Source organism: Dreissena polymorpha, chromosome 10 (assembly GCF_020536995.1).
Source record: "Dreissena polymorpha isolate Duluth1 chromosome 10, UMN_Dpol_1.0, whole genome shotgun sequence".
Lineage (NCBI taxonomy): Eukaryota > Metazoa > Mollusca > Bivalvia > Myida > Dreissenidae > Dreissena > Dreissena polymorpha.
The window spans coordinates 57,142,581-57,165,115 of record NC_068364.1 but is presented as its reverse complement, the minus strand read 5'-3'; the positions used below and the strand labels follow the sequence as shown (position 1 = coordinate 57,165,115).

The following is a 22,535-nucleotide window of genomic DNA, read 5'->3' as shown; positions in this document are numbered from 1 at the left end:
CTTAGTACACAAGGTCTTACTTAGAAGTTATCCTTCTCTTTTCAACATACAACACTTGAGATTGCTCCTTATCAAGTTATGCATGTGCAATTTAATGTAAAGTCCTACTTTAAAAATACAAAGATTTGCCGCTTTTTCATCTTAGAATTTTCGAAACATTATCATTACAATTATTGTTGTAATTAAAGGTTATATATGCAGAGAATGCTTTGCCACAACAGTGTCTAGCTGTTGTTGTATATTTGCACTCTACTAAGTTTCACAAATCACATTCATGGTGATATGCAGAGAACGTCTTTGCCACTACAGTGTCTAGCTGTTGTTGTATATTTGCACTCTACTTAGTTTCACAAATCCTGTTCATGGTGATATGCAGAGAACGTCTATGTCACTACAGTGTCTAGCTGTTGTTGTATATTTGCACTCTACTTAGTTTCACAAATCACATTCATGGTGATATGCAGAGAACGTCTTAGCCACTACAGTGTCTAGCTGTTGTTGTATTTTTGCACTCTACTTAGTTTCACAAATCCCGTTCATGGTGATATGCAGGGAACGTCTATGTCACTACAGTGTCTAGCTGTTGTTGTATATTTGCACTCTACTTAGTTTCACAAATCCCGTTCATGGTGATATGCAGAGAACGTCTATGTCACTACAGTGTCTAGCTGTTGTTGTATATTTGCACTCTACTTAGTTTCACAAATCACGATCATGGTGATATGCAGAGAACGTCTATGTCACTACAGTGTCTAGCTGTTGTTGTATATTTGCACTCTACTTAGTTTCACAAATCATGTTCATGGTAATATGCAGAGAATGTCTATGTCACTACAGTGTCTAGCTGTTGTTGTATATTTGCACTCTACTTAGTTTCACAAATCCCGTTCATGGTGATATGCAGAGAATGTCTATGTCACTACAGTGTCTAGCTGTTGTTGTATATTTGCACTCTACTTAGTTTCACAAATCATGTTCATGGTAATATGCAGAGAATGTCTATGTCACTACAGTGTCTAGCTGTTGTTGTATATTTGCACTCTACTTAGTTTCACAAATCCCGTTCATGGTGATATGCAGAGAATGTCTATGTCACTACAGTGTCTAGCTGTTGTTGTATATTTGCACTGTACTTAGTTTCACAAATCACATTCATGGTGATATGCAGAGAACGTCTTAGCCACTACAGTGTCTAGCTGTTGTTGTATTTTTGCACTCTACTTAGTTTCACAAATCCCGTTCATGGTGATATGCAGGGAACGTCTATGTCACTACAGTGTCTAGCTGTTGTTGTATATTTGCACTCTACTTAGTTTCACAAATCACGTTCATGGTGACTTGGATCTATTATACAGAAATGTGTGTCATTAAAAATCAATCTTACCATGAACTTTAACCCTTTACCACTAAGATACATATTTTGACGCCTTTTAGTACCTTAAAAAGTTACATATAATTAAAGACTTCTTACTGAATTCATGTTTTAAAGGCTGTTCTTGTTTTATGCTGTTTGCACAAAGCCATTTTCAGTTTTCCTCTGAGTGGGAAAGGGTTTAAACAATTTTATTAAAACAACAACAATAATTGATTAATTTACTTCAATGTTAATTTATTTATAGTGTAACTTGTCTGTGACAATTCCCTGATATTCAGACATGCAAACCTGAATATGTTAGTATGTAATGCATATGTAAAATTGTTTAAAATACAATGAATAAACAAAATGAATGAGGAGATATTGAGGCTTGCAAACAATGTACCCATTCAGGCGCAGGCAGTCCCAGATGGGACAACCAAGGACAACCACTATTACAAACATTGTACCCATTCAGGCGCAGGCAGTCCCAGATGGGACAACCAAGGACAGCCACTATTACAAGACTCTCATGGCAGGCATGAAAAAGGACTTCGAGGCTGAACTGGAGAAGGTTAAAGGTCACTTTCTCAAGGAGAAATCAAGGTGAGAACATTGGAGATATTTCTTGCATAATTTGTTAGTGTATGGCTGAAAGGACAAGAAGGCAAAAGTCACTTTCTAAAAGAGAACTAGACAATTGGATATTTTACATACATGTGTTAGAGCGGTTGAGGGTAATTCCGGATGGAGGGTCTGTGCGGAACATTTTTTCCATGATGTAATAACATGTGAAAATGGCGGAATAGAAACTTGCAGACGCGCGCTTTTGTTAAAACAATCAAGCCTCTTTTGATTCCCTCATTATTGGGCAAGACTTTGGGCAAGACTTTGGGCAAGACTTTGCTGGTATTTTCCTGACAAAAATCGATCAAGTAAGTATACCGTTTTTTTGTTAAGAAAATTACACGATATGATAAGATGACTCATTGTATTAGATAAGGTATGATGACCGATCTTTGCTTGAAGGTTTGTAAAATGGTTTAAACACAAGTTAATGCATATGACTACGCTTTGCTGTATGATAGCGATTGATAAACGTGGAATTATTGACATGTTGGAGTGTTCGGAAATACACCTGCTTAAGTATGTCTAGAGTCTAAAATCGGACATATTTATCTTCCACATCTATTTAAAACAACTTTGGATATGTATATCCAGATCTCCATGTGAGGAAGTAGACTCACATACTGATCTTATTCAAGCTGACGTAACACATGAAATGTAATGCACATAATTATAACAAACCTAAGAAAAAGTAGCCCAAACTCTGGTAAAATTTATATGCATACATAGTCCGGAAATACACTCATAGTACGAATCTCGCTTAAGTGTTCGGAAATACCCTCCCATGCTCTAGTTTATTTTTTTTGGGACAATATCTGAAATCATATGATTTAATTGGAAACATTTGAGACAAAAATGTTGTTGAAATAAATAAATTGTGAGTATCAGTGTAAATGTATAAATTAAATGATAATTCCATTGGTGGTGCTCTCGGTACCCATACTATAAACTCACTTTTTCCATGCTCAGGGATGTGGCTGGGATCCGTAAGATAGAACAACACAAGGATCAGCTACACAGCATACTAGCAACTCAATACTCTGTGTTATAAATACCCATAACTTCTACTCTGTGTTCCATGTATCTATTATGGTTGCTCCATGTTCTTAATATCCAATAGGGGTGAGGCTGGAATCTGTAAGATAGAACAACAGCACAAGGATCAACTACACAGCATTCACAGCAACTCACTGCTCTGTGTTATACATACCCATAAATGTTGCTATGTGTTCTATGTATCCATTATGGGTGCTCCATGTTCTTAATATCCAATAGGGGTGAGGCCGGGATCCGTAAGATAGAACAACAGCACAAGGATCAACTACACAGCATACAGCGGGACACGATGCGTATCCTGCGAGCAATCATGCACTTCCGAGATCACATGCAGACCTGTCTCGAGAAAGAGAACCTTGTGGATCAGGCACAGGCGTTGACCGAACTTGGAAGCATCACCAAGGACAAGGTCAGCCTTCTATTTGAGCCTTGATCTGGGAAAACAGAGCTTAATGCATGTGTGTAAAATGTCACCCCTACTTAGCCTGTTCAGTCCGCACTGGCTGATCAGGGATGACACTTTCCACTTTGATGGAATTCTTTGTTTCAAGGAAGTCTTCTTAGCAAAATTTCAATTTAGTGGAAAGTTGCAATTTGCACAGGCTAATCTGGGACAACATTTAACACACATGCAATAAGCCTGGTTTTTCTAGATAAAGACTTATTGGTTGCCATTACAACTAGCAGCAGTTAGATATTTGTTGTCTGTGGCAATGAAAGACTTCTGTAGAATAATGAGCTATTCAAATATAACAATCCCAGTGTATATAGAAGAAAAGGGGTCAGTTGAAATATATTCCTGTTGTGGTAATAGCAAATGTTCATGATTTGAATCTTAAAACCTTTTCTTTATTGTTAATATTTTGTCAATGAACAACTAACAGATCACTTGCAAACATTTAATTTATATTTTTTTATGCCCCCGGTAGGGTGGCATATAGCAGTTGAACTGTCCATCAGTCAGTCAGTCAGTATGTCAGTCAGTCCGTCCGAAAACTTTAATGGTCATTCATTTTTCAATATTTAACATAGCAACTTGATATATGGCATGCATGTGCATCTCATGGAGTTGCACATTTTAAGTGGTGAAAGGTGAAGGTCATCATTCAAGGTCAAGGTCAAAAGTCTAATATATGGGGTCTGTCCGTCCGTCCGAAAACTTTTTACATTGGTCATAACTTTTTCACTATTGAACATAGCAACTTGATATTTGGCATGCATATATCCTGGAGCTGAACATTTTGAGTGGTGAAAGGTGAAAATCAAGCTCATTCTTCAAGGTCAAATGTCAAATATTTCGTCCGTCCGAAAACTTTAACTTTTTAAATATTGAAGATAGCATGCATGTGTATCTCATGGAGCTGCACATTTTTAGTGAAAGGTCAAGGTCATCATTCAAGGTCAAAGGTCAAATTTTGCAATATTGAAGATAGCAACTAGATATTAAAAATGCATGTGTATCTCATGGAACTGCACATTTTTGAGTTGTGAAAGGTCAAGGTCATCCTTCAAGGTCAAGGTCAAAGGTCAAATTTTGCATTATTGAAGATAGCAACTCCATATTTGGCATGCATGGGTATCTCGTGGAGCTGCACATTTTGAGTGGTGAAAGGTCAAGGTCATCCTTTAAGGTCAAAGGTCAAATATATGGCTTCAAAGCAGCGCAGTAGGGGGCATTGTGTTTCTGACAAACACATCTCTTGTTAGAAAATTGTTCCAGCGCCGTTTAACTTTCATTATGATTAATTAGCAAATGTAATCTAAATACTCAATAATTATGTAATGTTTGTAACTTAATGAATACTATCGGATATTAAAATTCTATATAAATTTATTAAACAATATTATGTATAAATAATTATTGAATTTTCATATTATACATACTGCGCATTGATTTGGACGTGGACAGACAAAGAAGGCGTCTAATCATGTAGTCATTTGTGGAATGTGACTTTACGACGATCATCCCGATCAAGTCACGATCTGAAAAAGGTTTTGATTGGGGCAGATCGAGGTGGATCTGAGTCTAAATCAAGCAATTTGGCAAATTATGGTCTTCGACTTTTTTTCTTCTTGTTTCTTGTTGGCCATGATCCCGCTACGCTTGTTTTGAGCATGTTCAAAATAAGCGTGGCGAGAGCGTAGAGCTCTCCGATCATGAAGACTCTACCGTGATCATACTGCGCTTATGAAGACTCCACTACGTTTCTCCTGCGATTTGTCACGTTCGACCACTATTTTGGCCATGCTTTGATCGTAGTAGAAGCGGCGTCTATGTGTGAACGGGGGGTTACATAATTACTGATGAATTTGTGAAAGTAGAATAGTTGTTGTATATTTGGATAAAGGAACTGTACATACAGAAATTGAAACAGATATTAATGCATATCATATTACATATAGACACTAATACATAAATGTGTTTTTTAAATTCCCTGAATCTTGCTAAATTTAAATTTAGCATTATCATTTCAGATTTCCCAGGATGCAAAAGATGCGTTGGTTGCTGTTGTAGGGGTGGTAGTAGAATGTAAGTGATCAACTCTATCTATTTCCGTTTTGCCAACAGTCTGCTTGCAACAACACTTTGATTCTTGTAGCAGTTGTATCCGTCATTCAGGCTCTCTAAATTAATATTTTTATCATTTTTAACTAAAACCTAAATTTTTTCTTTAATCTCAAGTGGATCAAGAATAATTGAAACTGCAGATGTTTGACATGTTAATTACATTTTACTGTTTAACCCTTTCTCCCATAAGAAGCATTGTGAAAATGGCTTTTGCAGTTTGTTCAGGTTTTATGCTGTTTGTTACTCATCAGTAACTAAGGGTTGGAAATAAAGCCTTTAAAACTTGAATTTAGTAAGAAAGGTATTTAATTAAATGTACCTTTGTAATGGACTACAAATGGGTCATAAAGCATATCCACGTGGTAAAGGGTTAATCTAGCAGTTTCAATATTTGTGCTGGGTCTTTTCTGGATCTACCTGCATATGGCTGGGCTTATTGCCCTGTACTGCAGGTTTGATTATCTGCCCCTTTCTCAATTCTAATTTTGAATTTTTTTCTAAAGATCTTTTCTAAAGATTTTAAGAACGCTCCAACATTGTGGATCCAACCCGTGACCACCTGCTTGATTGACTGACATAATATTCACTGCACTATGGAGACCTATTAGTGACCACCTGCTTGCTTGACTGACATAATATTCACTGCACTAGGGAGACCTATTAGTGACCACCTGCTTGCTTGACTGACATAATATTCACTGCACTATGGAGACCTATTAGTGACCACCTGCTTGCTTGACTGACATAATATTCACTGCACTATGGAGACCTATTAAACAATACTTTTGCCATTGTCTTCATGTACAGATCTCCACAATCTAGAGGGTATCCTCTCCAACTCCCTACTGGCCCTCAAGATGCTCATGAAACAACAGGTTGAGCGCCTCGTGGAACAGGAAGTGCAGCTACGGCTCACCAAGGAGAGGCAGGAACGCACTATCAAGGAAGTACAGGTATCTAACCTTTGAGAAAACAGGGCGTTGAAATACAGGTATCTAGCATTTGAGATAACAGAATGTTGAAGTATCAGTATCTAATCTTTGAGATAACAGGGCCACGAAGAACAGGTATTAACTTTCGAGATAACAGGCTGGTAGCTCAGAGAAAATGGGGCTTATGTATCTGTGTAAATTCACCGTCAAGGAGGAACAGGTATCATATAATTGAGAAAACAGGGCATTATTCATTTTATAAAGTGTTGTCCAAGATTAGCAAAGGCAGTCTGCACAGGCTAATCAGGTAGGACACTTTCCATTGTGAAGCGCCTTATCAAGGACAAATGGGTATTTATGTGAGCCAGGCTCTAAGATAACAGGGATTTATGTGCGTAAAGTGATGTCAGAGGTTAGCCTGTGCAGTCTGCTTGACACTTTGTGTCTTGTTCTGAGAAAACTGGGCTTAATTCATGTGCGTAAAGTGTTGTCCCAGGTTAGCCAGTGCAGTCCGCACAGGCTAATCAGGGACGACACTTTCCGCCTAAACTTGATTTTTGGTAAGGAGGGACTTCCTTGAAACTAAAAAAAACATTAAAGCGGAAAGTGTCGTCATGCGTCATGTGCAATACCAGTCTCTAAATGTCTTAGGTCAAGGTCACAATGAGAGGTCAAAGGTCAAAGTTTTTTTCTGACTGCAATTTTGTTATTCATCAGTAAACGCCCGTTTTAAAAACAGGACAAATTATAGTTTCACTCTTGGCGGGCGGACGGCGGTGTCCTATGCAGTGTTGGCTCTCTAATTCAAATAGTTTTCATCCGATCTTCACCAAACTTGGTCAGAAGTTGTATTTAGAGAATATCTAGGTCAAGTTCAAATATGGGTAATGCCGGGTCAAAAACTAGTTCACGGGGTCACTTAGTGCATTTCAAGGATTAAGCTTGGTGTCCGCTCTCTAATTGAAGTAGTTTTAATCCGATCTTTACCAAACTTGGTCAGAAGTTGTATTTAGACAAAATCTAGGTCATGTTCGAATATGGGCTAATGCCGGATAAAAAAACTAGGTCACGAGTCACTTAGAGCATTTCAAGGATTAAACATGGTGTCCCCTCTCTAATTGAAGTAGGTTTCATCCAATCTTCACCAAACTTGGTCAGAAGTTGTATCTAGACAATATATAGGTCAATTTTGAATATGGGTCATGCCGGGTCAAAAACTAGGTCACGGAGTCACTTAGTGCATTTCAAGGATTTAGCATGGTGTCTGCTCTCTAATTGAAGTAGTTTTCATCTGATCTAAACCAAATTTGGTCAGAAGTTGTGTCTAAATAATAATTAGGTCAAGTTCAAATATGGGTCATGCGGGGTCAAAAAACTAGGTCATGAGGTCACATAGTGCATTTCAAGCAATTAGCATGGTGACTTCTCTCTAATTGAAGTAGTTTTCATCCGATCTTCACCAAATATGGTCAGAAGTTGTGTCTATATGCTATGTAGGTCAAGTTTAAATATGGGTCATGGTAAAGTTATGAAGTTGTCTAAAACATTCAAACGGGCGTATCTTGTGACAGTTTGGCAGTCTTGTTTTTTAATTGAATTACTACAAATAAGCACCATCAGGAGTATACATGTTGGGTGTTGCACTCTTACCTCAAAGGTCAAGGTTATGCATAGAAGTCAACATTTATATTTGGCCGTAAAACATCTGTACAATTCCTGCCTCACCCATAACTTTGCTGTATATTAATGAATTTTTTATTAAATGTAACCCATCAGGATTTGATGTGTCATATGTAACACCTGTCTCCTTGTCTCAAATGGCAAGGTCACATTTAAAAGTAACAAGTTAAAGTCAAACATGAAAAAGCTTGTGTTCGACATAAGTGAAGTTTTGAGATGAAAAAAGAGTGTGGGGGCATTTATTCTTTAATTATCAAACTTTAAGTATAATAGTAAAAGGAAAATCTTATAAATGTGGGATGTATGTTTCTAATGTAACATAATGACTCTGTCTTTGCAGAAAAAGGATCGTATGTTGAAAGGGAAGCGTAAAGATGTTGGTGGAATTGCAAAGAGGCTGAAAAAGGCCAAGAACAAGCTGAAGAAAGCCAAGCACGACATTGAGTTCCTTTCCAACGTAAGATTAAATCCTCATTGAGTTCCTTGCCCTTATAAGATAAAAACCTCATTAAGTTCCTTTCTTACTTAAGATTACAGCCTCATTGAGTTCCTTGCCCTTATAAGATTACAACCTCATTGAGTTCCTTTCTTACTTAAGATTACAGCCTTATTGAGTTCCTTTCTTACTTAAGATTACAACCTCATTGAGTTCCTTTCCAACGTAAGATTAAATCCTCATTGAGTTCCTTGCCCTTATAAGATTACAACCTCATTGAGTTCCTTTCTTACTTGAGATTACAGCCTTATTGAGTTCCTTTCCCATGTAAGATTACAGCATCATTTAGTTCCTTTCTTAATTAAGATTACAACCTCATTGAGTTCCTTTCCAACGTAAGATTAAATCCTCATTGAGTTTCTTGCCTTTATAAGATTACAGCCTCATTGAGTTCCTTTCTTACTTGAGATTACAGCCTCATTGAGTTCCTTTCCCATGTAAGATTACAGCCTTATTGAGTTCCTTTCCCACGTAAGATTACAGCCTCATTGAGTTCCTTTCTTACTTGAGATTACAGCCTCATTGAGTTCCTTTCCCACCTAAGATTACAGCCTTATTGAGTTCCTTTCCCACGTAAGATTACAGCCTCATTGAGTTCCTTTCCCATGTAAGACTCTTAAGATAACAGCCTCATTGAGTTCCTTTTCCACTTAAGATTACAGACTCAAAGAGTTCCTTTCCCACGTAAGATTACAGCCTCATTGAGTTCCTTTCCCATGTAAGATTACAGCCTCATTAAGTTCCTTTCCCATGTAAGATTACAGCCTCATTAAGTTCCTTTCCTATGTAAGATTACAGCCTCATTGAGCTCCTCTCCCATGTAAGATTACAGCCTCATTTAGTTCCTTTCCCACGTAAGATTACAGCCTCATTGAGTTCCTTTCCCATCTAAGACTACAGCCTCATCGAGTTCCTTTCCCGTGTTAAATTTAAGCCTCATTGAGTTTCTTTCCCACATAAGATTATTAGATAACAGCCTCATTGAGTTCCTTTCCCACCTAAGATTACAGCCTCATTGAGTTTCTTTCCCACATAAGATTACAGCCTCATTAAGTTCCTTTCCCTAGTAAGATTACAGCCTCATTGAGTTTCTTTCCCACATAAGATTACAGCCTAATTGAGTTCCTTTCCCTAGTAAGATTACAGCCTCATTGAGTTCCTTTCCCTAGTAAGATTACAGCCTCATTGAGTTCCTTTCCCACGTAAGATTACAGCCACATTGAGTTTCTTCCCATGTTAGATTAAAGCCTCATTGAATTGCTTTCCCATGTAAGATTACAGCCTCATTGAGTTCCTCTCTCATGTAAGATTCTAAGATAACAGCCTCATTGAGTTCCTTTCCCACGTAAGATTACAGCCTCATTGAGTTCCTTTCCCATGTAAGATTACAGCCTCATTGAGTTCCTCTCTCATGTAAGATTCTAAGATAACAGCCTCATTGAGTTCCTTTCCCACGTAAGATTACAGCCTCATTGAGTTCCTCTCTCATGTAAGATTCTACGATAACAGCCTCATTGAGTTCCTTTCCCACGTAAGATTACAGCCTCATTGAGTTCCTTTCCCACGTAAGATTACAGCCTCAATGAGTTCCTTTCCCATGTAAGATTAAATCCTCATTGAGTTCCTTGCCCTTATAAGATTACAGCCTCATTGAGTTCCTTTCTTACTTAAGATTACAGCCTCATTGAGTTCCTTTCTTACTTAAGATTACAGCCTCATTGAGTTCCTCTCATGTAAGATAACAGCCTCATTAAGTTCCTTTCCCACGTAAGATTACAGCCTCATCAAGTTCCTTTCCCATGTAAGATTACAGCCTCATTGAGTTCCTTTCTTACTTAAGATTACAGCCTCATTGAGTTCCTCTCATGTAAGATAACAGCCTCATTAAGAAGTTCCTTTCCCACGTAAGATTACAGCCTCATCAAGTTCCTTTCCCATGTAAGATTACAGCCTCATTGAGTTCCTTTCCCTAGTAAGATAACAGCCTAATTGAGTTCTTTTCCCTAGTAAGATTACATATATGAGACTCATTTTTGGAAAACTGGGAGCACGTAAGTTAAAGGGGTTGTTTCACGGTTTGGTAAATTGACAAAATAAAAAAAAATGTTTGAGATTCTCCTTTCAGTGTTATTATGATATTTGTGAGGAAACAGTAATACTGAACATTTGCCATGCTCTAAAATATTCATAATATGCATCTTTTGACGATTGAAAAACCTGAAAATTATAAAGCGTTGCAATGCAGAATGATTTGGAGAGTTCTGTTGTTGTCGTTATTTTTTGTGACCCTACAAGGATTGCTTATTTTAAGTATAAAATACATCAATAATTGTATGAGCACGGATGTCCGAGAATTCTATGCGATAGACTTTTATTCCAGGGGTCAGTGATTTCGAGCCCATTTGAGGTTTACTTTTTTTCTTTCTTTAATTTTTTTTTTTTTTTTTTTTACTGAAGGTGTTTAGATCCGATGTTTACATTTATCAATATAAAGCATTTAATGACAAACTTCAATATATGCCAAAATCTGTGAAAAGGCCCCTTTAACTGTTGGACCTGATTAGCCAGGCATAGTCAGCACAGGGCCCCTTTAACTGTTGGACCTGATAAGCCAGGCATAGTCAGCACAGGGCCCCTTTAACAGTTGGCCCTGATTAGCCAGGCATAGTCAGCACAGGGCCCCTTTAACAGTTGGCCCTGATTAGCCAGGCATAGTCAGCACAGGGCCCCTTTAACAGTTGGCCCTGATTAGCCAGGCATAGTCAGCACAGGGCCCCTTTAACAGTTGGCCCTGATTAGCCAGGCATAGTCAGCACAGGGCCCCTTTAACAGTTGGCCCTGATAAGCCAGGCATAGTCAGCACAGGGCCCCTTTAACAGTTGGCCCTGATTAGCCAGGCATAGTCAGCACAGGCTTATCAGGGATACAACTTTCTGCTTTTGTACGATTTTCTATTTAGAGGAAGTATCTTTTAAATGAAAATCCAGTTTAGGCTAAAAGCGTCAGCCTGTGCAGACTGCATAGGCTAATCTGCAACACTTTTTGCACATGAATTAAGCCCGGTTTTTCCAGAACAAGGCTTTTATAGTCTTACAAAGGAGGTGTTTGATCAGAATTGTTTAATACTTTTATAATGTTGTTTATTGCCTGGATAAAAAGTATCATAAAATTGACTTGAATCCTACGAGTATAGCTAGAAGTATGTTCATGCAAAAATTGAGACTATTAGAAGAAAAAAAACACTCCAAACATATCATCTGGAGAGAGTATTGTTAAAATTCAATAGTATTTGATTAGCTCATGTGAGAAAAAAATGCCCTCGTGTGTGGCTATCTAGCTTTGTCAGTCGTCAAAATTTTTCTTTAGATGACATCTCCACCTAAGCTGCTTTGTTGTTTTTAGTCCCCTGCCGGGAGGGACTTATAATGTGTCTGTCAGTCTGTCACACTTTTCTGGATCCTGCGAAAACTTTAAGTTCTTCATATTTTTCATGAAACTTGAAACAGATGGCAATATAGCTATTATGCATGTCATTTCATTTTGTTCCTACGTCAAAAATTCTGGTTGTTATGACAACAAATAGACTAGAAATATTGCTGAAAAAGGTGGATCCTGTGATAACTTTAAAAGTTCTTCATATTTGTTCATGAAACAAGGACAGATGGCAATATGGAGATTATGCATGTCATTTCATTTTGTTCCTATGTCAATAATTCTGGTTGCTGAGTGGTGAATCCTGCGATAACTTAAAAAGTTCCTCATATTTTTTCATGAACTAATTAACATGGTAAACTACATTCTTTCAATTAAATTTAACAAAGACAATCTCTCTAAAAAAGCTGCCAGTAGGGGACTTGGCAATATAAGTCTTGTTTTATATAAAACTTTAGAACAATGATCTTTGGGTGACTTTCTTTCCAAGTTATTCACTTTATTTTTGTCCACTGCATATGTATAAAGCTACATCACCCAAAATAGATGTTAACAATAGAAACTTAAATCACCTTACATTTAAAATATTTCAGGATAAGATAAAAGCATGATACAAATGTAGGGCAGTATTTTACATTTAATGATCTTCAATAATTGGAGCAATCTGCACATTACCACAGACTTTCTATGCGCTACCCTGTCCGTTATAAAGTCATGAAGGTTTCCTGATGTCATAAGCAGACAGGATAGATCCTCACCCATCCATTTTGTTCCTTCTTTATAAATTACCAGAATAATACGCTTTCAACATCACAAAAAAACATACAATATCCCAATTGCTGTAAGAAAAAATCCCAATTAAAGGTTTCAAAAAAATAAATGGGTTTTTAAGTCTTCAGACACTTTCCCAATCTGAAGACTTAAAAACACGCATTTTCCCAATTTCAGTTTTTTTTCCCAAATTTTAGCCGATTGGGCTGGTACCGGTACTTTACCCAATTGGCCAAAAACAATCGCTGTGACCAGATTGCATATTCTCAAGCTTGTCTGTAGCTACACCGGCTGCACAATCGCTGTGACCAGATTGCATATTCTCAGGCTTGTCTGTAGCTACACCAGCTGCACAATCGCTGTGACCAGATTGCATATTCTCAGGCTTGTCTGTAGCTACACCGGCTGCATTTGCAATAAAACTAGGGATGGCAACGAATACCGATTTTGGTATTCGAATATTCCGTCATCCTTCCGAACGAATATTCGGATATTCAGTCAACATCTGTTGGAAAAAAATCAACAAAATCAACTTTGTTTACCGTATCATTACTCAATGAATTCTACTTTCGTTTTTACCGAAAGTTCACCGGAAGTGACTAAATAATGACACAGCATTGCCGTCGCTAATTCAAAGTTGATTTTGATGATTATTTTTTATCAGATGTTGATCGAATATTCGTGAATATTTGTTTAAAAGCTTGATTGAACAAAGGAATCAGACTTTTTCTTCATTGAAAGGGAGATGGGTAGGGGAATCGGCGAATTGGAAGGTAGGTGGGTCCATTATTGCGGGAATTGAGCGGTAACAGCAACGTCTAGCTTTCAGTGTTAATAAACGCCAATAATTTCAAAACGTTCATATACATTTGATAATTTTGGGTGACATTTGTTTATTTTGATATTGAGACCGTTTATAGCTAGATGTAATTGTTAAAATTGAATGATAAAAATTGTTTTTAAACTTTTAATATTGTACAAATTGGACAAAATACCAAAAACATTTCTTTAAGTACCTGATTGAATATTGAGTACGGTAATTAATTAATGTTTGGACCTTACTATACGCAAATACTCATTAGAGGTTGAGTAAATTATTTTCAAAAAGCTTTTTTTGATTGGACAACGTGATTATAACCATACGATACGCATTTACTCAATTTAATTAGAGCAACAAAAAAACATTTACATTGGAGAACGCGATTTACGTCAATCAAAAATCTTTTGCATAAGTTCTTACTTGTTTTTTAAACCAAGTCGGCTTTTCCTTTACTCATTTAATCTTTGATCATATTAAATGTAATTGGAGTCATTAGATCAAGTGCGGGTCGGTGTTTAAATTGCCGATGCGATTTGCACCTATCATAATTTTGACACAAAGTCACTGTCTTTGGTCAAATAAAGTTTCCTAAAGGTAGGCAATTAGCGGGTTTTATGACATGTGTACTGTCATCACCATAGCGACGCATTATTGCAACTACCGAAATAAACACTATGAGATGAGGAACGACTTTTTTAACAATGTTTGAAGCAAATTTCACGAATACAAAGTCTTTGAAATTACACGATTTATTATTTTATTTTTTTTTCCGAATATTTGATTCGGAAAATACTATTCGAATATTCGGTGCGGGACCGAATATCATGTATTCGGATATTCGTTGACATCCCTAAATAAAACCCATTGATATATTGAGTAGCTTATATGTGTCTTGTTCTGAGAAAATGGGACATAATGCATGTGCGTAAAATGTTGTCCCAGATTAGCCTGTGTAGTCTGCACAGGCTAATCAGGGACAATACTTTCCGCTTAATCTAGATTTGTGTAAAAAGAGACTTCCTTTAAATGAAAAATACCATTGTAGGGGAAAGTGTCGTCCCTGATTACCCTGTGCGGATTGCACAGGCTAATCTGTGACGACACTTAACGCACATGCATTATGCCCAGTTTTCTCAGAACGGGACTCATATGATAGCATGTGTTTTCCATTCACAATGCCAGGACAAGCGCTACCTGGACCTGCTGGGGAGATACAGCTACATGATGAAGATATACCAGAAGATGCAGAGAGAGATGGAGACACTGTGAGTATATACCAGAAGATGCAGAGAGAGATGGAGACACTGTGAGTATATACCAGAAGATGCAGCGAGAAATGGAGACACTGTGAGTATATACCAGAAGATGCAGCGAGAAATGGAGACACTGTGAGTATATACCAGAAGATGCAGCGAGAAATGGAGACACTGTGAGTATATACCAGAAGATGCAGCGAGAGATGGAGACACTGTGAGTATATATCAGAAGATGCAGCGAGAAATGGAGACACTGTGAGTATATACCAGAAGATGCAGCGAGAAATGGAGACACTGTGAGTATATACCAGAAGATGCAGCGAGAGATGGAGACACTGTGAGTATATACCAGAAGATGCAGCGAGAAATGGAGACACTGTGAGTATATATCAGAAGATGCAGCGAGAAATGGAGACACTGTGAGTATATATCAGAAGATGCAGCGAGAAATGGAGACACTGTGAGTATATACCAGAAGATGCAGCGAGAAATGGAGACACTGTGAGTATATATCAGAAGATGCAGCGAGAAATGGAGACACTGTGAGTATATACCAGAAGATGCAGCGAGAGATGGAGACACTGTGAGTATATACCAGAAGATGCAGCGAGAAATGGAGACACTGTGAGTATATACCAGAAGATGCAGCGAGAAATGGAGACACTGTGAGTATATACCAGAAGATGCAGCGAGAAATGGAGACACTGTGAGTATATATCAGAAGATGCAGAGAGAAATGGAGACACTGTGAGTATATACCAGAAGATGCAGCGAGAAATGGAGACACTGTGAGTATATACCAGAAGATGCAGCGAGAAATGGAGACACTGTGAGTATATATCAGAAGATGCAGAGAGAAATGGAGACACTGTGAGTATATACCAGAAGATGCAGCGAGAAATGGAGACACTGTGAGTATATACCAGAAGATGCAGCGAGAAATGGAGACACTGTGAGTATATACCAGAAGATGCAGAGAGAAATGGAGACACTGTGAGTATATACCAGAAGATGCAGAGAGAAATGGAGACACTGTGAGTATATACCAGAAGATGCAGCGAGAAATGGAGACACTGTGAGTATATACCAGAAGATGCAGCGAGAAATGGAGACACTGTGAGTATATACCAGAAGATGCAGCGAGAAATGGAGACACTGTGAGTATATACCAGAAGATGCAGCGAGAAATGGAGACACTGTGAGTATATATCAGAAGATGCAGCGAGAAATGGAGACACTGTGAGTATATATCAGAAGATGCAGCGAGAAATGGAGACACTGTGAGTATATACCAGAAGATGCAGCGAGAAATGGAGACACTGTGAGTATATACCAGAAGATGCAGCGAGAAATGGAGACACTGTGAGTATATACCAGAAGATGCAGCGAGAAATGGAGACACTGTGAGTATATACCAGAAGATGCAGCGAGAAATGGAGACACTGTGAGTATATACCAGAAGATGCAGCGAGAAATGGAGACACTGTGAGTATATACCAGAAGATGCAGCGAGAAATGGAGACACTGTGAGTATATACCAGAAGATGCAGCGAGAAATGGAGACACTGTGAGTATATATCAGAAGATGCAGCGAGAAATGGAGACACTGTGAGTATATATCAGAAGATGCAGCGAGAAATGGAGACACTGTGAGTATATACCAGAAGATGCAGCGAGAAATGGAGACACTGTGAGTATATACCAGAAGATGCAGCGAGAAATGGAGACACTGTGAGTATATATCAGAAGATGCAGCGAGAAATGGAGACACTGTGAGTATATACCAGAAGATGCAGCGAGAAATGGAGACACTGTGAGTATATATCAGAAGATGCAGCGAGAAATGGAGACACTGTGAGTATATACCAGAAGATGCAGCGAGAAATGGAGACACTGTGAGTATATACCAGAAGATGCAGCGAGAAATGGAGACACTGTGAGTATATATCAGAAGATGCAGCGAGAAATGGAGACACTGTGAGTATATATCAGAAGATGCAGCGAGAAATGGAGACACTGTGAGTATATATCAGAAGATGCAGCGAGAAATGGAGACACTGTGAGTATATATCAGAAGATGCAGAGAGAGATGGAGACACTGTGAGTTAGCCCTTTCCCACTCAGTAGCAAAGTGAAAATGGCTTTTGCACCAGCATCAAACCAGAACAGCCTGCGAGTTTTATGCTGTTTGCTGCTCATCAGTATCTATAGGTTGAAAATGAAGCATTTAAAACTCAATTCTAGTAAAGAAGATTTTAAATGTAATTAGATTTTCTTGAAGGGATTACAAACACGTCAAAGTGCGTTTATAAGGGGTAAATGGTTATCCAAAACAGTATGAAGGTTTCCAATACAGGTTGAGGTTATCCAATGCAATATGAGGGTTTTTATACCCTTCTTCCTACCTGTTAACTCTATACCACTAAGATACCTATTTTTACGCATGTGTAGACCCTCCGAAAGTTAAATTTCATTAAAGGCCTTTCTTACAAGATTCAAGTTTTAAAGGCTTCATTTCAAACCTATAGTTACTGATGAGTAGCAAACAAACCTAAAGGGGGGGGGGGTTTACCCCTACCTGTCATGATATTGGCGACAGGGCATATAGTGGTATGTATGTCTGTGTGTGTGTGTGTGTGTGTGTGTGTGCGTGTTGATGTATGTATTTATGTGTATGGCAATTCATATCCAGCTCATAACTTTTTCGTTCTTTTTTGGATTTTCTAAATAAATTGTCAAATATTAAGATGGCATTTCATGCGCAAACTGAACAAAAAAAACTTACTATTTAGCCTATCATGTTTGTAGGCAGAGTGACTTCCAGCAGACCATGCAGAAAAAACTGGATGAAAGGGAAACTTTGGTCATCTCACAGATGAAGATGCAAATAAAACAGGTTGGATATAATATTTTGTAAAAATATGCAGTTAAGACAGTCTTGCAGGCAGCCCTCGATATGTCAGTATGTTATTGCTCTTCGATTTAGTGTGTTTTCCTGATTTTCATACTGACAATATCACTTTTTGTTACTATAACAAGTGTTTTTAGTGTTTTCTTTGTTTCTGTAGCAGTGATAGTGTGTTAAGTGATTTTCTTTGTTGCCAAGGCGATGTTTGTGTTTTGTGCTTGTTTCTTGGTTACTGTAACAACTCGATTGTTTTAAAGATGTTTATTAAGTTGGTAAAGCTACGATTAATTGTGTTTTGAGTGTGTTTCTTGGTTTGTAGAACAATCTTTAGAACATCTTTTACCATGAGGTTTTTACGTTTGTTTGTTTTTCTCGCGGATCATAATTTGTTTTTGTAAGAACCTTTTGTCTGTCATTTGTCATCAACATTAATCTTGTGAACCCAATTTCTTATAAATTGCCAAATACTCATTCACTGATGTCCTGGAGGAAACTATGATAATCCTTTTATTGCGGTGGGAAGTTTTCCTTTAGTCTATAGTTTAACCTTGTGAGCACCGTTGAAAGCAGATGATAGTCCAATCATCATGAAACTGACACAGAAAATTTACTCTTATGATTTCTCGACTATATCGTTCCAAAATGGTTCTGGTCCGTTGAAAATATGGTTGCCAGGGAATGTGCCAGATAAGCTCCCTTTTTGGGCAGTGCAATCTTTTAACACAAATTGATGTTAAAACCTTCTGGAAAAAGTGTGCAAAACATATGTTTTATGTATGTTTTGCGTGTGTTTAACGTGGCGGTATTGGCACTGCGTTTTATGTGCGTTTTTTCTTACCAAGTGAGTTTTTACCAAATCAAAAAACAAACAGGAACTGCGTCAAATGTGCGCTTTATGTGGGTTAAAGTGCGCTTTTAACTTGATACGAAAAAGTATGCTTATGACTGTGTCAAAATGTGGGCTTTTATGTGGGTAAAAACTGCGCTTTTAAGTGAGTTTATGTGTGTATTTGTATAAGTGTGTTTTTTGCTACTTTTCATGTGTGTAAAATATGCGATTTTATGTGGGTTAAAAACTGCGCGTTTAATGTGAATTTTTTAATGTCAGTACTGATAAAAAGCGCACATTAAACAAACTTTAAGCGAAGTTTAAACCCACATAAAAGCACACATATTGGTAAAATGTGAGCTTTTTGGCGAGTTTTAACTGTACTCAAGTGAGTTAAAAAGCACACATTCAACTCACTTATAGCGCAGTTTTAACCCACATAAAAACGCACATTTTACGCACATGAATGGCAGTCAAAAACACACTTTTAAATGCACACATGTGCGTTTAAGACTTCTTTTTGCCTGAACAAAGTTTCTTTTTGCCTGAACAAAGTAGATTCAATTGCATGATGTCAAAGTTTTAAAATGCAGATATGCAATAAAAATAAAATGTAGGTATACTAGTATATTTTAAATTATTACAAGATAAATCAATTTTACTCTTGATCAAGTTTGTTTTCTTGGTGGCTTAATAAACATGTGTGTTTTCTGAGTTGCTAAAGAGATAAGTATGTTTTCTTGGTTGCTTAATAAACATGTGTGTTTTCTTGTTTTCTACAGCAACGAGTGGTGAATGAAGAGAATCTAAGACTGACAATCATGGACCAGCGAGAGAACCTTCGTATCCTGGCACGGGCGTATGAGGACAACAAGATTTCCCGAGATCTCCTCGCCTGTGCCAAAGCCATGATACAGAAAACCATGGAAATTCCCGAGATACGGTTACGGAACCTTTTTGAGCAATACATCACCTTCAGAGCTATCCAGGATGCCAGACGTAAGCTCTTGTTACAGCAAAATTAAGGATACGTTGATTGGTGTGTTAAGTCTCATATGCTTTCAGTATTTCAGTTGTTAAACATGATAAATATGTTTTTTTTAATGGATTGATTATTTGGAATTTAAGGTAGAAAATATTTTGTTAGTCCAGCTGTCACACTTTGTGTTGCTACTGGAGATTTCATAAGTTTTTTATCCAATTTTGATGAAACTTGATCTGCAGTATCCCTGAAGGGTTGACACAAGCATTGTAAGGACTTTTAAGTATGACTTTTCAAGGAGCTATTACCTTTTGCTTATTAATATGTAAGTTTGTATTTCTGCAGGAGATTTCAGACCCTAATGATCTTAATTTTATAAACCTTGATATGCAACATCCATATATGGGCATGTGTACACAAGTAGCTCCAGTTCACAGATTTTTGAGGGAATTATTGATTTGATGAATATGTCATACTCAAGTGGATTTTTTGCTATACCCCGCCACAGGTGAAGGGATATAGAATTGGCGTTGTCTGTCCGTCAGTTAGTCTGTCTATCCGTCCCACTGTCACAGATGGCAATATCTCAGAACTATACAAGTCATCAACATGAAACTTCATGTGTGTATAGATATCAATGAGGAGAAGTGGCGGAAGATATCAATGTAACATATTTTCTGTTTTCTGGTTAAGATCAAAGGAACTAATTATATGAATTTGATGAAAATTTAAAGGCTTTCCTTAAGGGATGAATGTGCTCTTATTGTCAAGTTGCTAGGCTGTGTTGATTTGTCAATAAATTATTTCCCTTTGAATAATAATAACTTTAAGCCTTTAGAACATGTCATATGCACCAAGCCTTTTGGGTGGACAAGGGTATGTTTTCAGGTTGTTCTGCTCAAATGGTAGTTGAAGCTGTTAGTTGCCCTTTTATTGAGTCTTGTTCTGAGAAAACTGGACATAATACATGTGTGTTAAGTGTCGTCCCAGATCAGCCTGTGCAGTTTGCACAGGCTAATCAGGGATAACATTTTCCGCTTTTATGACATTTTTCGTTTAAATGAAGTCTCTTCTTAGCAAATATCCAATTTAGGCGGAAAGTGTTGTCCCTGATTAGTCTGTGCTGACTGCACAGGCTAATCTGGAACGACACTTTACGCAGATGCATTATGCCCAGTTTTCTCATAATATTACATTTTCTAATGTATTATGTGTTTGTTTGTCACCTCACAGGAACTTATGAGAATGTGAAAAACTTTCTATACACCATCCCTTCAGATTGTTGTTTTGTAACACTCTAGTAAGTTTCCAGGGAGTAACTACCACTTAAACACAAATTTCTTTCCACACAATAAACCCACAGGTTTACAAAGTGCATCCTTGGAGAGATTTACATTGTTCCATTGAGATTCTCATCCATCTTGATAATCTTTGTATGTTGTCATAATACCCATGGTAAGTTGATGAGTTGCAATTAAATCTTTAATAAATGCATGTGGGTAAAGTATTGTCACAGAGTTCACGCAGGCTGACCCAGGACGATATGTAGCACCTAGACTTGTTTTTTTGTTTGAAAGATACTTTTTTTTTAAACAAAAGATTCAGAAACTGTTCACAAAAGATAGGATTAAATCAGAAACTGTTCACAAAAGATAGGATAAAATCAGAAACTGTTTACAAAAGATAGGATAAAATCAGAAACTGGTCACAAAAGATAGGATAAAATAAACAAAATGTTCACAAAAGATAGGATAAAATCAGAAACTGTTCACAAAAGATAGGATAAAATCAGAAACTGTTCACAAAAGATAGGATAAAATCAGAAACTGTTCACAAAAGATAGGATAAAATCAGAAACTGTTCACAAAAAGATAGGATAAAATCAGAAACTGTTCAGACTGATCAGGCAAATCTGTGACAATACTTTAAGCACATCTTTACAGGTTGCAAAATACTTTAAGCTTGGTTTCTCATAGACCTTTAGCCAATTGTATAAATCTGGATAACCCCTAAATAGCTGATAACTCTTGGTTATCTTCAGTTTTTTGATACCTTTTTTGATATGTATAAAATGTAAAATGTAAGCAAAGGTATAAACAAATAGATATCAGTGCATGTTTTGGTAACGTTTTGGATAAGATTTAGCCAAAGTATTTGACTTGAGTTATCTTTATCGAAATAAAGGTTATCTTATTGATTGGCTTAAGTTATCCATATTTTTTCAATTGGCTGCAGCCCAATATAAACTATCCGTATTATTATTATACCCCCACAAACGAAGTTTAGGGGGTATATAGGAGTGAACTGGTCTGTCGGTCGGTCTGTCTGTCGGTCCGTATTAAGTGTCCGCTCTCTAATTCAAGTACCGGTAGTTTTCATCCGATCTTCACCAAACTTGGTCAGAAGTTGTATCTACATAATGTCTAGGCCAAGATCAAACATGGGCCTTGCAAGGTCAAAAACTAGGTCACGGGGTCACTTTGTGCGTTTTTAACATTCAGCATGTTGTCCGCTCTCTAATTCAAGTAGTTTGCATCTGATCTTCACCAAACTTGGTCAGAAGTTGTATCTTGATGATGTCTAGGCCAAGTTTGAACATGGGCCTTGCCGGGTCAAAAACTAGGTCGCGAGGTCACTTAGTGCGTTTTAAACATTCAGCATGTTGTCCACTCTCTAATTCAAGTAGTTTTCATCCGATCTTCACTTAACTTGATCAGAAGTTGTATCTACATGATGTTTAGGCCAAGTTCGAACATGGGCCTTGCCGGATCAAAAACTATGTCACGGGGTCACTTAGTGCGTTTTGAACATTCAGCATGTTGT

The 22,535-nt window shown here is 37.5% G+C and overlaps 1 protein-coding gene across 4 annotated transcripts in view; it reads left to right on the top strand.

Moving 5' to 3' along the window:
• The window catches only part of LOC127847259 (paramyosin-like), a 71,986-nt gene that overhangs the window by 29,446 nt on the left and 20,005 nt on the right, over positions 1-22,535 (top strand). For all 4 annotated transcript variants that reach the window (XR_008033878.1, XR_008033879.1, XR_008033880.1 and 1 more), the window contains exons 17-24: positions 1,833-1,960; positions 3,257-3,446; positions 5,513-5,567; positions 6,414-6,559; positions 8,559-8,675; positions 14,920-15,002; positions 17,802-17,889; positions 19,513-19,729. Coding sequence is in view for 1 of the 4 variants with exons in the window: in XM_052379053.1 (XP_052235013.1) it covers positions 1,833-1,960; positions 3,257-3,446; positions 5,513-5,567; positions 6,414-6,559; positions 8,559-8,675; positions 14,920-15,002; positions 17,802-17,889; positions 19,513-19,729 (1,024 nt within the window). In the remaining 3 variants the exon portion in view is untranslated. The remainder of the gene's footprint in view (positions 1-1,832; positions 1,961-3,256; positions 3,447-5,512; positions 5,568-6,413; positions 6,560-8,558; positions 8,676-14,919; positions 15,003-17,801; positions 17,890-19,512; positions 19,730-22,535) is intronic.